The sequence below is a fragment of the Ustilago hordei genome (genome assembly GCF_900519145.1).
Source record: "Ustilago hordei strain Uho2 genome assembly, contig: UHO2_contig_10, whole genome shotgun sequence".
NCBI lineage: Eukaryota > Fungi > Basidiomycota > Ustilaginomycetes > Ustilaginales > Ustilaginaceae > Ustilago > Ustilago hordei.
The window spans coordinates 129,954-145,118 of record NW_024545254.1 but is presented as its reverse complement, the minus strand read 5'-3'; the positions used below and the strand labels follow the sequence as shown (position 1 = coordinate 145,118).

The 15,165-nt window shown below is 52.4% G+C and overlaps 8 protein-coding genes across 8 annotated transcripts; 4 read left to right on the top strand and 4 right to left on the bottom strand.

Moving 5' to 3' along the window:
- Window positions 1-495: 495 nt before the first annotated feature.
- On the top strand, window positions 496-1,176 carry UHO2_04645 (putative MAD2 - spindle-assembly checkpoint protein; the record flags this gene model as incomplete). Its single annotated transcript, XM_041554461.1, has 1 exon — window positions 496-1,176. The coding sequence occupies one exon, from the start codon at window positions 496-498 to the stop codon at window positions 1,174-1,176; it is 681 nt and encodes a 226-aa protein (XP_041410395.1).
- A 225-nt stretch (window positions 1,177-1,401) lies between these two features.
- UHO2_04644 (uncharacterized protein) lies at window positions 1,402-3,426 on the bottom strand (the record flags this gene model as incomplete). The annotated part of the gene is made up of 1 exon (XM_041554460.1): window positions 1,402-3,426. The coding sequence occupies one exon, from the start codon at window positions 3,424-3,426 to the stop codon at window positions 1,402-1,404; it is 2,025 nt and encodes a 674-aa protein (XP_041410394.1).
- A 362-nt stretch (window positions 3,427-3,788) lies between these two features.
- UHO2_04643 (uncharacterized protein) lies at window positions 3,789-4,775 on the bottom strand (the record flags this gene model as incomplete). Its single annotated transcript, XM_041554459.1, has 1 exon — window positions 3,789-4,775. One exon carries the CDS (start codon window positions 4,773-4,775, stop codon window positions 3,789-3,791), a length of 987 nt encoding a protein of 328 aa, XP_041410393.1.
- Window positions 4,776-5,316: 541 nt separating this feature from the next.
- Window positions 5,317-6,948, top strand: UHO2_04642 (putative GUA1 - GMP synthase (glutamine-hydrolyzing); the record flags this gene model as incomplete). The annotated part of the gene is made up of 1 exon (XM_041554458.1): window positions 5,317-6,948. The coding sequence occupies one exon, from the start codon at window positions 5,317-5,319 to the stop codon at window positions 6,946-6,948; it is 1,632 nt and encodes a 543-aa protein (XP_041410392.1).
- A 179-nt stretch (window positions 6,949-7,127) lies between these two features.
- On the bottom strand, window positions 7,128-8,033 carry UHO2_04641 (uncharacterized protein; the record flags this gene model as incomplete). The annotated part of the gene is made up of 1 exon (XM_041554457.1): window positions 7,128-8,033. The coding sequence occupies one exon, from the start codon at window positions 8,031-8,033 to the stop codon at window positions 7,128-7,130; it is 906 nt and encodes a 301-aa protein (XP_041410391.1).
- A 334-nt stretch (window positions 8,034-8,367) lies between these two features.
- UHO2_04640 (uncharacterized protein) lies at window positions 8,368-9,757 on the top strand (the record flags this gene model as incomplete). The annotated part of the gene is made up of 2 exons (XM_041554456.1): window positions 8,368-9,392; window positions 9,478-9,757. The coding sequence occupies 2 exons, from the start codon at window positions 8,368-8,370 to the stop codon at window positions 9,755-9,757; spliced, it is 1,305 nt and encodes a 434-aa protein (XP_041410390.1).
- Window positions 9,758-9,829: 72 nt separating this feature from the next.
- UHO2_04639 (putative STR2 - Cystathionine gamma-synthase) lies at window positions 9,830-12,154 on the bottom strand (the record flags this gene model as incomplete). The annotated part of the gene is made up of 1 exon (XM_041554455.1): window positions 9,830-12,154. The coding sequence occupies one exon, from the start codon at window positions 12,152-12,154 to the stop codon at window positions 9,830-9,832; it is 2,325 nt and encodes a 774-aa protein (XP_041410389.1).
- Window positions 12,155-13,255: 1,101 nt separating this feature from the next.
- Window positions 13,256-15,016, top strand: UHO2_04638 (related to PCF11 component of pre-mRNA 3`-end processing factor CF I; the record flags this gene model as incomplete). Its single annotated transcript, XM_041554454.1, has 1 exon — window positions 13,256-15,016. The coding sequence occupies one exon, from the start codon at window positions 13,256-13,258 to the stop codon at window positions 15,014-15,016; it is 1,761 nt and encodes a 586-aa protein (XP_041410388.1).
- Window positions 15,017-15,165: the final 149 nt, after the last annotated feature.

Sequence of the window (15,165 nt, the reverse complement as noted above, 5' to 3'; positions counted from 1 at the left end):
TTGTTCAGGGTCCATGTTCTCGCCCGCCTGGTCAATCTCCTTCTACGCTTTCGTTCTGCACTTGCTCGAGCTTTGTTTCGCTAGCTGCATCCCAATGGGGATGACAATACGAGCAGTGTGGGACTGAATGATGAAGCAAAAAAGTCGGTGCGCTCTAACATGCCTACTCCGGAAAATGGCACGTGATGAAAGAACGCGATTTTGCCGGCCGTGAAATGCGAAGCGGTGAAGTGTTACTTTTCGGTATGAAATGCGCGACTTGACTTCCTGCGCAGAGTGTTGATCTTGACTTTGGAAGAGGTTCCATCATCATTTGCTAGATTCTTGACTTCCATCATCCTTCTGCTCTTCGTACGCTTCTCCCTCACCTCAAGTGTAATCCCTGACCTTCCCGCCGGCGCAACCGCATTCACAGCTCACAACTCTTTCACCCAAAACACCTGCCCGTCCTTTCTCCCTTCGGATCCAGAGCCGGCACGCTCTTCAGATTTCACAATGGCCACAGCCCAAGCAGCAGCCGCAACGAAAACCCACCTCACCCTCAAAGGGTCCACTGCCCTAGTCCATGAATTCTTCAACTACTCTGTCCAATCGATCCTCTATCAACGCAACATATATCCATCAGATGACTTTAAAACGGTCAAAAAGTACGGTCTCCAAATGCTAGTAACCACAGACGATGGACTCACCGAATACCTCGAAGCTGCCATGTCTCAGCTCAAAGTATGGCTCGAACGAGGCGACGTTACCCGCTTAGTCGTTGTTATTGTTGAAAAAGACACTGGCGAGACTAGAGAGAGGTGGCAGTTCGACGTAGAGGTCATTAATACACCTCTATCAGAAACCTCTGTCAACACCGAAGCACCTCCCTCCGCAGAAAAAGACAGCGGCAAGGCAGTCAAAAAGACGGATGCGCAAGTAAGAGCAGAAATAGCAGCAATCATAAAACAAATCACAGCCTCATGCACTTTTCTTCCCGTTCTCGACGAACCCTGCGCTTTCCAGATCTTGGCGTATACAAATAAAGATGCTGAAGCTCCAGCGGAATGGATCGATAGCGACGCACGATTGATTGCGGAGGGACAAGCAGAACAGGTTAGATTAAGGAGTTTTAGTACACACGTGCACAGGGTGGATGCTATGGTCGCTTATAGACGGGAGGAAGATGATGAGTAGCGCGCACTGGAGGTGGTTGTACTGTAATGTATAATAGTATGCTGATCTACAGAGCTCAAGTGGCGGTATGTGCCGTATATGTTGTGATCACAGAGCAAACGGATTCAGGCCAAACAAAGTTTGCAAGATTGCGTTGAACGCGATGCGAAGAGCTTGAATTGCAGGCTTTGTGGAAACGATAAGAGTTGCTGGTACAATGCTACATCGCGACTTTGTGAATGCGAGCTAGTCAAGTTCGTCCGGCTCCAAACTCGGTCCTTGACCAGATCTCGTTCCTTCCTCCCCATGCCCACTCCCACCACCACTCTGTATCCTGGCCTCAGCCGCCCTTCTCAGCATCTCCCTCATATTCTCCCTCCCTTCCTCATCTCTTCCTCTCGAATGTTCTGGCCCCTCCTCTCCCCTTGGAGAACCAAAAAACTCTTCCCGATCCGAAACAATCGGCGGAGAGCTAACGATGCTATTCACCACCTCCACATCTACTAGACCCGTCCCACTCCTCCCTCCTGCGCTGGGAGCCGGAGCCGGAGCCGGAGTGGAGTAAGACGTGGAAGTGATGGTTGTACTTGCCGGTGGTTGCGGGTGGTACGTCGTCGTAGTGGTATTGGGAGGCTCGTGGGTAACCCGGATGGTTTCTTCAGGTCGAGGAGTGTTTTGACCTGAAAGTTGATTGAAGAACGAGGTGAAAGGGTTTGGTGGACCGGGCCAACTGCCGGGTACTGAGTCTGCTGGGTCTGCGGTTGGGTTGCTAGGCGTGTTAGAGGTTTGTGCTGGGGAACCTGATGTGTTTGTATTCGCAGTACCACTGTTGTTAGTTGTGCCGGCGGTTTGCTTCTCTTGAGGTTTAGCAATACTAACACGACAAACAGGACACGTGCCATGCAGCCTCAACCAAGGAACCAAGCAATCCACATGGAAAATGTGTCCGCATGGCATCGAGATCAGATCCTCTTGTTGTTCTTCCTTCCCTGCCTCGGCTTCCTTCTCCTTCCCATCCTTGCTCTCCTCCTGCTGCTCATCGGCCGACGTGGGCAGAAAATCATCCTTACACGTAGGACAATCTTGATTCTTAGCCTTTTCGATCCTCTCCTTATCCTTGTTCGTAAACCTTTCCAACCTCTCAATCACATCCTCAGTTGCAGGCGGTGGAGCATTGGATCCCTGCGCCTGCTCCATCAATTGACTAATGATATCATCCAACCCTTGTTGACCCAACACATAGTCTCCCCACTGCCCTCTTGGTCCACCTCCACCCCCACCTACCTGTGCACCAGCAGCGAGGAAGTCAAGCAACGACCCACCGCCACCCGTACCTTGGGCACCTGGATCGCCGAATAGGCCGGTGAATAGGTTGCGCAAGGCAGAGAGCTCGGGAGGGAGATCAGAATTACCCCCACCAGTGCCGGATCGATGATTGCTTTCGTTCTCGGGAGATTGTTGTGGTTGATGATACCTTCCCCTGTTATCGTGGTTAAAGTGTCGACCGTCAGCAACGCCGCCTGCACCACCCATGCCATCGTCGTGGAAGTACTCGTCGTCATGACGCTGCCTATTGCGGGAAGGTTGCTCGTCATCGGTGGTTCCAGATCCAAAGGCGAAACGAAGGAAGTTGGAGAGTGTGGGAGGTTGTTGATACCGTTGATTCTGTTCTGCTTGGTGCTGTGCTGCTCGTTGGTATGGATCTCCTCCACCAGAGTCGTATTGTACGTTCCACTGCAGACCGAAGGGACCAAACGAAGTTGATCCTGAGCGAGTTGTGTTAGATTGGCTTTCGCTGCTTCTGCGTTCATTTCCGCCATTATTTGGTGCATTGCGGTTTGAATCTGAGTTGGGAGAAGTAGATGTATGCGTATTCTGATCTGCACCTCGACCAGCACCTGAAGCCATAGCTATCAACAATTCACCCAGTCCTCCTGCAAGCGGCGATCCTCCACCTTGAACGGAGGACAACGGTAGTGATGCAGTCCCGCCTCTCACCCCAGGTAGCGGCGCTGTGTGGAATGAAAAGCCGGGGAAGGGACCGCCGCCAAGAGCTGCAAAGGGATGATTTGCTTCCTCTTCAAAGTCTTGTGCAGAGTTCTCGTCGATGATCTCGACGAATTGACCGTTGCAGCGTGGACATGTTGGGTCGGGAGTCATGAGTGGGCGGATCTCGATGCCGCATTCATGACAGAAGGCCATGGAGTTGATGGAGTTGGACCGATTGCCTTGGCCGGAGCCATCTCCGCCGCCGGATGATGGCGGGTTCATGGTGGGCTAGGATGGTGGTTGAGCCTAAGCCTGCACGGTGGGTATGTGGGTTGATGGTTGTGAGCGAGATGATGGATGATGATGTAGATGGCAAAGTGAAAGATGGCCGAGCGGATCGAAGCTTGGGCCTCTCAATCCGCAATTCACAGCCTGTTTGTCAACCGAAGGAAGCCTTTTCTGCGCTGTCGTGTCACAGGCGCAAGTAGGCCGAAGCAAAAAGTGGAGGTCTGATCTCAAAAAATCGGGCTGACCATTTCAGTTCAAAATCGGTGATATGACATGACATCTCTACAACACTCCAACTGTTGCGATATATGCGCATTACATTGTTCGCAAAGGAGTGTATAAGGGTATAATGGAAGCTATCTCTTGCGCTTCCTCGTCGGAGATCCCTCTATTGACCCATTAGCGTTGCCTTCTTTTGTGTTGCCGGGCTGACTGAAGAAAGAGCTAAGCTTGGTTTGTTTGCTGTCGAAGGCGCCTCTCCCGATACCACCTTTCTGTCGCTTGAGGTTGGCTAGATGACGAATGTCGTTGGATCTAAATAGCTCAGTGATTGGACTAGTCAACAACATTGACTCGAGTGCTGCAGAGCGACGAGCTTGCACCTTGATACTGAACATGCCAGTATTCGCTGCGAACGGCAGGAAACCCGGCTGACCTGAAACCTGGGTGATGGTAGTCGGAGGATGGACGGAAAGGAAAGTTGAGATCCACATTCCATGCGATACGATAACGATGTGCGGTATCGCTGCTCCCTCTTTTTCTTTGGTAGTAGGAGAGGACGAGGCGAGGGATGAAGTAGCATCGAGCCACTCTGCACCCACACGATGTACACGTTGCAAAAAATCAGAACGAGATTCGCCACTTGCAGTACCTTTAGGGTAGCCAGCAATGTGCACTCCACCTCGCGTAGATTCTTTCCAACCGAAGTCCTTCTCCTTCAAGCCTGGGTCTAGGACGAGAGCTAAGCCTGGCTGAGCATGATGCTCCTTCGCAATGCTGTTCCTTTTGCATTCCGGATGTTCGAATGCATCAACAATGCGACCCGCGATTCCGCTCCCGGCACTGGTGCACGCAAGATGGATAGCTTCAGCTGTCTTACGAGCCCTTCCGATTGGACTGCATACGATCAGTGTCGGCGGTGGCAGGTCCAAGATCGATGTTGACTCCTTCGATGCCCTGTCCTCTACATTTCCACGGCAAGTGGTAGCCCACGTCCGAGCTAAAGCATCGATCTGTGCTTGACCAAATACAGTGACAGGCGAGTCTGTTACGCCTTGCAAGAGTCGATTGAGGTTGCCTGTGGTTTCTGCATGCCGTATAAGCGTTAGTATAGCATGCTGCATGCCCGTCTATGTTGAGGTCGGTGGTGAGAAGCACGGTGGCGGCAAGACGATTCTCTCTTCTTTTTTGTCTCTGCCTATGCACTGCTGCTGAGCCGAACAAGATGCCGATAAAAACAGGATTGCCGAAACAAAGTTGCGATCTAACAAATCCAAGTTGTCACGCGACACGCTCAAGAGACAGAGGCCACCGAGAAATGAAATATGACAATTGAGCCGAGCCGAAGCGGAAAGAGAGAGCCTAAAATTTTCAATCTTCTCGCCTGCATGGGCGCAAGAAGAAAAAAAATTCAAAGGCTTCGGATACGAAGAACACAAGGACCCTTCCGCACGGCCGTCAATAGAGCGCAGGCATTCGTATCAGGCATTCTTATTCTCGTCTTGGACATCGTCCAACCCAACACCCTCCTCAACCTTCGTCTGCATAGATCAACCCGACCCTCCACACACAGAGTGGATCGCATCTTGCCGCTGTTCACTTCTATAGCCAACCTACAACAAATCTTTCCATTCCTGGCTAGAAGGCTAGAGCTCGCTATCCACCATGTCCGAAGCTATCCACTCGCAGTACGACTCGATCCTCATCCTCGACTTCGGTTCGCAATACTCCCATCTCATCACTCGACGATGCCGTGAACTCAACGTCTACTGCGAGATGCTTCCCTGCACTCAAAAGGTCAAGGATCTCGACTGGAAGCCCAAGGGTATCATTCTTTCCGGTTCCCCTTACTCAGTTTACGACGAGGTTGCTCCTCGTGTGGACCCCGATGTTTTCACTGCCGGTGTTCCCATTCTTGGTATCTGTTATGGTCTGCAAGAGATCGCGTGGAACCACGGAGGCAAAGTCGACCCTCATGACAAACGCGAGTACGGTCATGCCGAGGTCGAGATCGTCAAGACTGGCAACACCCGCATTGACGCGTTGTTCAGCAACTGGCAAGGCGGCATCACTGTCTGGATGTCGCACGGTGACCAGCTTTGCAAGGCGCCCGAAGATTTCGTTGTCATTGGCAAGACCCCTTCCGCTCCGTTTGCAGCTATCGCTCACAAGACCAAACCCATCTACGGTGTTCAGTTCCACCCCGAGGTCACCCACTCCGTTCGTGGTGTAGAGGTGTTTGACAACTTTGTCGACATTTGCGGCTGCCGTCGAAACTGGACTATGGAGACGTTCATCGATAAGGAAATCAAGCGCATTCGCGAGATCGTGGGTCCTAAGGGTCGGGTTCTCGGTGCTATCTCTGGTGGTGTCGACTCTTCCGTTGCTGCCAAGCTGATGCACGAGGCTATTGGTGATCGATTCCACGCTGTGATGGTCGACAACGGTGTTCTGCGTACCAACGAAGCTGCTCAGGTGTACGAGATGTTGAGCAAGGATCTCGGTGTCAACCTCACCGTTGTTGATGCTTCCGAACAGTTCCTCAGCAAGCTTAAAGATGTTCAAGACCCCGAGCAGAAGCGCAAGATTATTGGCAACACTTTCATTCACGTTTTTGAGGCTGAAGTTGCCAAGCTCGAAAAGCAGGCGGAGGACGAGGAAGCTGCCGCTCTCGCTGCTGGTAAGCCCCAGGAAGCCAAGGGCAAGTTCGAGTACCTCCTTCAAGGAACTCTTTACCCCGACGTTATCGAGAGTATCTCGTTCAAAGGGCCCTCCGCTACCATCAAGACCCACCACAACGTCGGTGGTTTGTTGGAGGATATGAAGTTGAAGCTCATCGAGCCTTTGCGCGAGCTGTTCAAGGACGAGGTTCGTGCATTGGGTCGTCTGCTCGGCATTCCAGCTCACCTTGTCGGTCGACACCCTTTCCCTGGTCCTGGTCTCGCTATTCGCATTTTGGGCCCGGTTACCAGGGAACAGGTTAAGATCTTGCAGCAGGCCGATAGCATCTACATCGAGGAGATTAGGGCTGCTGGATTGTACGATAAGATCTCACAGGCTTTCGCTGTTTTGTTGCCGGTGCGTGCAGTCGGTGTACAGGGTGACAAGAGGACATACGACCAGGTTATCGCACTGAGAGCAGCGGCGACAACGGATTTCATGACTGCTACATGGTACCCCTTCCCCGCCGAGTTCTTGTCAAAGGTCTCGAACAGGATCACTAATGAGGTCGCTGGTGTTAACCGTGTTGTGCTTGACATTTCGAGCAAGCCTCCTGCGACGATCGAGTGGTTGTAGAGCTCAGACACCACTGCAGCTGGTGACAGCCGCGTTCGCTTCTTCGTTGGTCACGTGTACATAGGCATTCTGTTCGGTTGGTGAGAATCTCAATCTTGCTTTCTTCAGTGCATGTTTTTGTCTTGTGATCAAGTGACTGTATGTCAGTTTCATTCTGTACTTTGAGATTGCAGTGTGAGCTACTTTTTAAAACACTCGAAAGACATGACAGCAGCAGATCCACCTCTCTGCCAATCCACATCCTGCAACCTCCTTGCTATTGGTTGTTGCTTCTCTTCCCCGTCCTCTCCACTCTCCTCTGGACTACACAAGAAAGTCTCGATCTGCTGCAACAGCTCTTGCCGCTTCTGATCTTCCTTTGGGTTCAATCCCTTGATATATTTCCTTCCGCCAGATTTTGTGGTGACGACGAGGTTGATGCGTGCACCTTTGATCATTTCCTTTTTGGCCTTGCTGAGTTTGTGAGTGAGATCGTTGGAGCTGACTGACCAGGTAAATTGGACTTCTTTGCTTGTGCTTCCACTGCTTGTTCCTGCCGAGGAGGTTGAGGCTGATGATGAGGAGGAGGGGGAGGATTTGCGCTTGAGAGCACGCTGTTTGTCAAATTCTTCCTTCTTGTCGATCAGTTTGCAGATTGGGAACTGCACCAGCGCAGAGACGTCGATAGAAGACGGTGGTGCAGAGGGATCGTATTCGACAGTAGCACGGCCAGGCTGAGGTGGAGCGACTTGTTGTATCCAGAACTTGGATCGATCGAGTTTGGAAAGGATCTGCTTGGTGTTGAAAGGTCCAGCGAGAGCGCCTGATTTGGGGTCTACTAGGCGGACATACTCCGAGTTTTCGAGGATCGCTTCATCTCGGATTGGACTTTTGACAGGGATGACTTTGGAAGGAGCACTCGAGGAAGATGCGGCTGCAAAGATCGAAGCTGAAGATGAAAAGGCGCGGCCGCTTACTAGCGGGAGAGTAGAAGTCGGCAACGAGCGACTGGAAGTTGCGGTTGATCGGATAAGGTTAAAGGCAGGCTTCAGAAATTCGACGCCCCGTGCGACGGCTCTGAGGGTGCCTGTTGCCTGCGTCCGCATAGTGTGATATGATGTGTTTGATGGTTGTGGTGACGGCAAGTGTCAAGGTGAAGAAGAAGATCTCCAAAAGTCGTCAGACCGAATGCCGAATGAGCGCAAGTCGCTCAGATTTCTTGATGTGGGATGCTGCGATGTAACAGGACTGGAAAATGCTTTACGCGTCTGAGCAACACTTTCGCGTGTCGGACAAAATTAAATAAATAAAAAGACCAACACCCGCACAACTTTGTGTTTCCGCTCTGAGCAACATCGCAGCTTCTTGCCGAACGACGACCACGACAGCAACGAGACTGTCTTCCTGCTGCTGACACCAACCAAAATCATAAAAGCGACAATGTCAAGACCAACATCATCACGCTCCTCACCAGCAGAGACTGCGGTTGACCTTCTCCTGCCAGACCCACCTCGAGGCACGGTTTCAGCGGTCGTCTTCTCTCCAACGCCTGCTGCACCTCACATCAACGTCCTTGCCTCCAGCTGGGATCATTGTGTGCATCACTATTGTTTCAACTCATCCGTTTCCGACTCGGCCTCGACTTCTGCCTCTGACCAGGGCCTCGTCACCAAAGTCCAGACGTTTGCACACCAAGCACCAGTCCTAGATGTTTGCTTCATCACAGACACACTTGCTGCTTCCGCTAGTGTCGATCGACGTGTCAGACTTCTCGATCTGCAGACTGGAAAGACGCTGATCCTGGGCAAGCACCAAGATTCGCTACTGAAGCTGCGATGGTGTCCCCAAACTCAACTGCTTGTTTCTGGCTCAGCGGATCGAAAGTTGAGCTTTTGGAACGTCAGTCTCGAAGACCCCACCAAAGCCGGCCTTTTGAAGACCTTAGACATGCCAGACAAAGTCATCGCACTAGACATCTCCCCTCCATTCCCGCTCGCCAACGGCGGCTCAACACCAATCTACTCCGCCTCCGCTCCCGGCAAGCCACATCCCCGCGATCCCACTCCACGCCTCGTAGTCGGAATGACCGGTCGACATGTCTTTGTATACGACCTACTCCCACTCCATTTAGCCATCGATCGTGAACAAGCAGGCGAACGAGTAGCAGAACGAGATTGGCAACCAGATCAAAAACGAGAATCTTCGCTTAAATTCATGGCTCGCGACCTCAGATGTGTGCCTTCAGGCGACGGATATGCTACATCGAGTATAGAGGGGAGGATAGCCGTGGAGTTTTTCGATCCGAATCCAAAAGTTCAGGCGATGAAGTATGCGTTTAAATGTCATCGTGAGACGGTGAGTGAAGGTGCGGATCCGCCGGTAGTGGGAGTGGTGGAAGAAGAGGAAGAAATGGAAACGCCTTATGACGTTGTTTATCCGGTTCATGGGATTGCTTTTCACCCCAAGTAAGTCACTTTCCTTCTCATCTTTATCCTCTAGTTTCGAGTAAAACGCTGATCGTTCATTTTTGCATTGTGGCATGCGATACAGACACGGAACATTCGCAAGTCTGGGTGGCGACGCAGTGATAAGCGTTTGGGATGCAGCTGCAAAGAAACGCATTCGACAGTATCCTAAGCTCACCTCTCCCATCACAGCCGGGACATTTGATCCTTCAGGAACAATGCTGCTTGTTGCGACCGGGAGTGATTTGATCGATGCGAAGGAGGGAGATGACAGCGTATCGCTGGTGCTCAAACGTAATGTTTGGGAGGAGTGCAAGCCTAAGATCAAGTCTTCGTCCAGCTCATCATCGAAAGCGAAAAAGTAGAACCATCTGCTGCAATTGTATTATCTATTGCAAAGATCCACAGCAGTACATTGTGAGTGATGAAGCGATTGCTTATTGCGAAGTAGTGGCGGCAGCATGAGCACGAGCCGCAGCCTCCAAACTACCCTTGAACATGTTCACTAAGAATTGTTCATCTTCCAGCCCCACCGAAACTCTCACCAACCCGCGCTCTACACCGAACTGTGCAGCCCAGTCCAGCTCTCCGTAGTGCGCCAGGATAGTGTATGGACTGGCGAGCGTCAGGTTGGTTCCGAGACTTGGACCTTTAGCACACTGCAGATTATCATAGAAAGCCTGACTGGCGGCTTCGCTATAAAACGTCACTGAGAAAAGACCGCCGTAACCACCTCCCTCTTCTTTGTCCGCATCACCCATCTGTCCGAGCAAGGTGAAAGCTTTCTTTCGTCTGCAAACGTCGTAGTTCTCTGGCGTCTGATAGCGCGGGTAGAACAAATTCTTGATGACACCTGGGTATCGTCCCCGACCGAGCTTTTCTTGCCAGAGCATGCTAGTGACGGCGCGCGTATTGCTATCGATTTTGACAATGCGACGGATGAAGTCTCTAGAGTTGCGCTCCATGAAGACGGCATCTTCGTCAAAGTACGTATCTTCGTAGTGTTGCTGGAGTGCACTGCGAAGGGTGTAATAGTGAGAACCTTTGGGGTTGAGAACCATGCTTCCGCCCATAACGTTTGCGTCGCCGGAAAAGACCTTGGTGAGAGAACTGACGAGAACATCAGCATAGGGGAGAACTTCGACGTTGACAAAGTTGCCGATGGTTTCGTCAACGCAGACGAGGAAGTTGTAGCGATCGGCAAGTTGGCGGATCCGAGGAAGGTTGGGAGAGCGTAGCAGTGGGTTAGAGGGGAATTCGCAGAAAAGAGCTAAGATGGGTGCGTGTGAGTTTTCCCGGGAAGCGTCTATATCGGCATTCTGTTGGGTACGTAGCAGCTCTTCAAGCAAGTCAAGATCTTGATCGACGCCAAGGCCGTAAAAGTGGCAACCGGGGCCAAACTTCTGGAGGATCTTGAGGGTGTCGGTGTAAGGGAAGCCGAAGCAGACACTCTTGCCGACCTCACGCTGCTTACCGTTGCCAGAGGTGTCTGCACGGATGAGTCTGGGTGCTGCACGCATGGCGAGCTGGTGGGCGTGGAAAATGGCGCTCATGCCTGACGGGAAGAGGTAGACGTCGTCTTCGGTGACACCTGTGCCAGTACGGCCAGTCTCGCCAACTTGATCGCTGGGGGTTTTGGTGGCTGACATCTCGGATCGGTCAGAGAGAAGCGTACCAGCAATGCGACGTCGGAGGGCAAGTTTGGCGGAAGGTGCCGAAGTGAGAGGCAGGTTGCGACCGTATCGCTCCTCGACATAGGTGACAAGGTCGGATGAAGCAGGTTCAGTAATGTTTCCCTGCTCGACCGAGGTGGAGGAGCGGATGGTAGCGGGCGTCACGCCAGAAAGGCTGGAGACGCTGGCAGACATGGCGGCGGCGGCAGCATCATCGTCTGAGGACGAGGGACGCTGAAGAATGATGCCGCTGCTGGAAGGAGTCTGAGGAGCAGTGGCGGTAGGCGAAGGGGTAGCGTTGGTGGCGTTCAGGCCAGAAGCCGCGCTGTTGGTGCGTGTGTAGCGGTTGTAGAAGCGCTTGCCGGCAGAAGCGGAGGTTGGCTTCTTGTAAATGTCGTCCGTGCTGGCTCCGCTTGAAGCAGCATCATTGCCATTGATTTTGGCAGGCGTGTTACCGTCAAGGGCGGAAGATGCAGCAGCGTCCTGCTCAGCACTCTTGGACTGCTCGAGAAGCGATAAGCATCGGTCGGCCTGTCGACTGGAGATGCCGTCACCAGTGTGCTGCCAGAAGCTCTTGGCGAGCGGGAAGAGGTTCTCGGGGAAGAAAACGATAAAGATGTAGTGGGCGGTGGTGCTGGAAGCTTGGTAGTGTGTCGCTTCAAGTTGTTGATCCAAGACATGCTCTGCGGTACTGGAGCTAGCACCCGATCCATTGAGGGCGGTATGCTCTAGCATGGAGAAGCGAACGATGCGGATAGGCAGAGGCGAGGAGGAGTCGGACTGAGTTCGCATGAAATTGCGGCATCGTTCAGCAATTCTAGCAGAAGGGAAGAGGATGCAAGACTCTTGAGGCTTGGCAAACTTCTTGCACAACAAGCTTGCAAGACGCTGAATGGAGCGGTGAATGAAGAAGCGAGGGTATCCAGTCTCCATCAAGTTGGAGAGTCGTCCTTCCTCGTAGTCGATGTTGTCGCTCCAGAGGGGAAGAGAGACCGAGACGGCATGGACCATGTTCGCAGGGATCGAGGTACCGACAGCATAATCCTTTTTGCAGGGTACAGCGCCGTTGGACGGCGGAGGTACCTGCATTGTGAAGAGCGCGGTAAGAGTCGATGTGGTGTGAGTAGGAGTGGCAAGTAAGTAAGTGGCAAGCAAGTGTCCTTGGATTGGCTCTCTCCGCAAAAAGCATCGCAACAACGCCCAACAGAGTGACACAAGAAGCAAGCCTTTCAGCAGTCACAGTGACTCACCAGAGGCATATCTTCTTATCGTACGATTGAGCCCAATTTTTCTTCAGTGTTAAGACGGCCAAAGCTGTGCTGAGCTTAAAGAGAGGACAAATTCGCTCGCTCGTCGCATCTCCCTCTTTCCTTTCAACTACATCCACCCACGACACGACATCTGGCGTTGACTACGCCTTGGCCTCTAGCACCGTGCTCTCCATTGGCTTTCAGTCAGCTTGAGCGTATCTCCTCACCTCTTTTGTTGCGCATCGCAACTTTCACATCAGTGCAAAACGACAATTGTCATCGCTGACCTTTTGTTGCAGTGTTTGAGAGTCTCGTAACACAAGTCCTATATTGCTTTCTTGTGATCTCTTCTGTGTCACTTGATTGTCTCTGCTCCCCAACTTGCTATACTAGGTAGGAAGCAAGGCTCGGATCTGCTGCTGTAGTCGCTCCAACCCAGATCCGTACACAGAACAGATTTGTTGCGCATCGTTTACCGTTGTCTAGACAGCAAGTCGACTCTTGTGCGCACACAGTCGTGCCCTACTTGCTCCTTACTTCTTGTCCGCTGCTCCCACCCGCTGACTTCCCTTCTCCCTGTTCTAGTCGTCGTTGTCTGGTCGCTGTTTACTGCGTTTCTTGTTGGCAAGTACCATAGAGCCTCTGTCGGTTGTTTTCTGTTCAGCGTTGCGTCAGACTTTGCTTCTCTTGTCGCAAAGGTGAAAATAGTGTTTCATCGATCTCTGGAGGTAGCTTGCACAAGACCAAAGTCTGCTCGTTTCCAAACGTTCTCGCCATGTACGGCGCTCCTCCTCACGCCGCACAACTGCCTCAATATGGTGGACATCCGTCTGGTTACATTGGTGCTCCCATGCCCCCGCAACCGCATCAACATGCCCCACCTCACATAGCTGTCGACCCCAACATGGCCATTGGAACGGATCCACACGCTTTTGCCAAGATGTACCACTCCCACCTCAAGTCCTTGACTTTCAACTCAAAACCTATCATCACGAACCTCACCGTTATTGCTCACGATCATTCTGCTCGCATGTCGGCCGTCGTTGCCAAGTGTCTCGACGACCACATCATGCAATCCCACCCCTCGATCCGTCTTGCCGCTCTCTACACGCTCGACTCAATCTCGAAGAACATCGGTCATCCTTACATACAGCTCTGGTCTGCTCGCATCGTTCCCATCTTCCTCGAGACATATCGTTTGGTCGACCAGCCCACCAAGATGCGTATGGAGGAGCTCCTGGCGACATGGAAGACTGCTGGCCCAGGTGCCCGTCCTCTCTTTGGCGACAACGCTCAGTGGAGCATCGAACGCGCTCTGTTTGGCAGTTCAGGCATGCCTCAACCGAATGCATCACCAGCTCCTGTCGCGGACCCGCGTTCCAATGCTTCGCAATCTAAGGCCAAGGCGATTGAGAACATCGACAAGCTGTTGGCTGTAGATGGTCAGTCTCTGGCTGCGAACCCTTCAGATCAGGCTTTGCACGAGCGAGTTGACTCCCTTGCGCAGCTCAAACAAGTCATCCTCACTGCTGACCTGTCGAATGAAGAAATGGCCCAGATTCATGCTCAGCTCGATAGTCTTTCAGCTGCGGCGCAAAGAGCCAATCCCACCGGCCATGCTGCTGCTATGCACGGCCAGCCACTTCCGCCGACTGCAGCTGCTCCGATATCGGTCAGCTCCCCAACTCCCGCACATCAAGTACCTGCCGCACTCCCGCAAGGTTGGTCGGGAGCATTGGCCAATCTTTCGGCGTTGGCCGCTCAACCTGCCACAGCGGCCGCGTCGGCTGGGCAAGCACCGCCTGTCAACAACGCTGCTTCTGCGCTATTTGCATCTCTGATGCAAGCGGGCTTGCTTTCTGGCTCGAACTCGAACTTGGCCGCTGCGACTCCACCGCCGGCCGCCGTTGAGCGAGATCAAGACGAAGACTACATCAACGCCATCCTTGCTCTCGACATCAAGACTTCAGGTCCAGAGTTCAACCGCGAACCCGCCTCCTCATATGAGCTCATTCTTCACAAGCATCTTCCGCTGCAATGTCGCCAGTGTGCTAACCGCTACCCGACCGGCAACAAGGGTCAAGGTCGTATGGACGATCACCTTGATTGGCACTTTACTCAAAACCGACGTGCGAAAGACTCCGCAGCACGTGGTCAGTCACGTTCATGGTTTGACCGTCTAGAAAGCTTCATTCGTGGTGGATTCGACGACTCTGTTCCAGCATCCAAAGGTCCAGGCGCTGGAGGGGCATCAGGCGAAGGCGAGAGCAAATCAGGCATGACAGCAGCTCAAGAAAAAGCATTGAAAGAAAAGTTTTCCAGATCATTCGTAGTAGCTCCCACAGATCCGGATCTGGCAAGCAAACCCTGTCCGATCTGCAAAGAAGCATTCAAATCACAATGGAGTGAAGATGAAGAGGAATGGATCTGGTTGAATGCAATCAAGGTTGAGAACACACAGGCTGAAGGTGCGGTTGGCGGTGTAGTGTACTATCACGCGAGTTGTCACTATTCGGCAAAGAGTCTGACGGATAGTGTTGCAGGAGGTGAGAGAAGGACCGCAAGTGTGGGTGTGAAGAGGAGAAGTGCGAGTAGGACTGCGACGCCTTCGTTGCCTGGTGGAACGAAGAAGCGCAAATCTGGGATCGATGAGGTCGAGGAGGAAGAGGAAGAGCCACCAGCGAAAAAGTCGGCCACCTGATTGGCCTGTTGGCGGAAGGTGTGGGAAAGGAGAAAGGATAGACTTCGGGACCTTTCTGTTCTTAGCATTGCTCGTTTTCCATGTACTGTCATCGTCAATAGCATCATCTCCATAGAGGCAATTTCAATTACACATCAGAATCTGGTCCT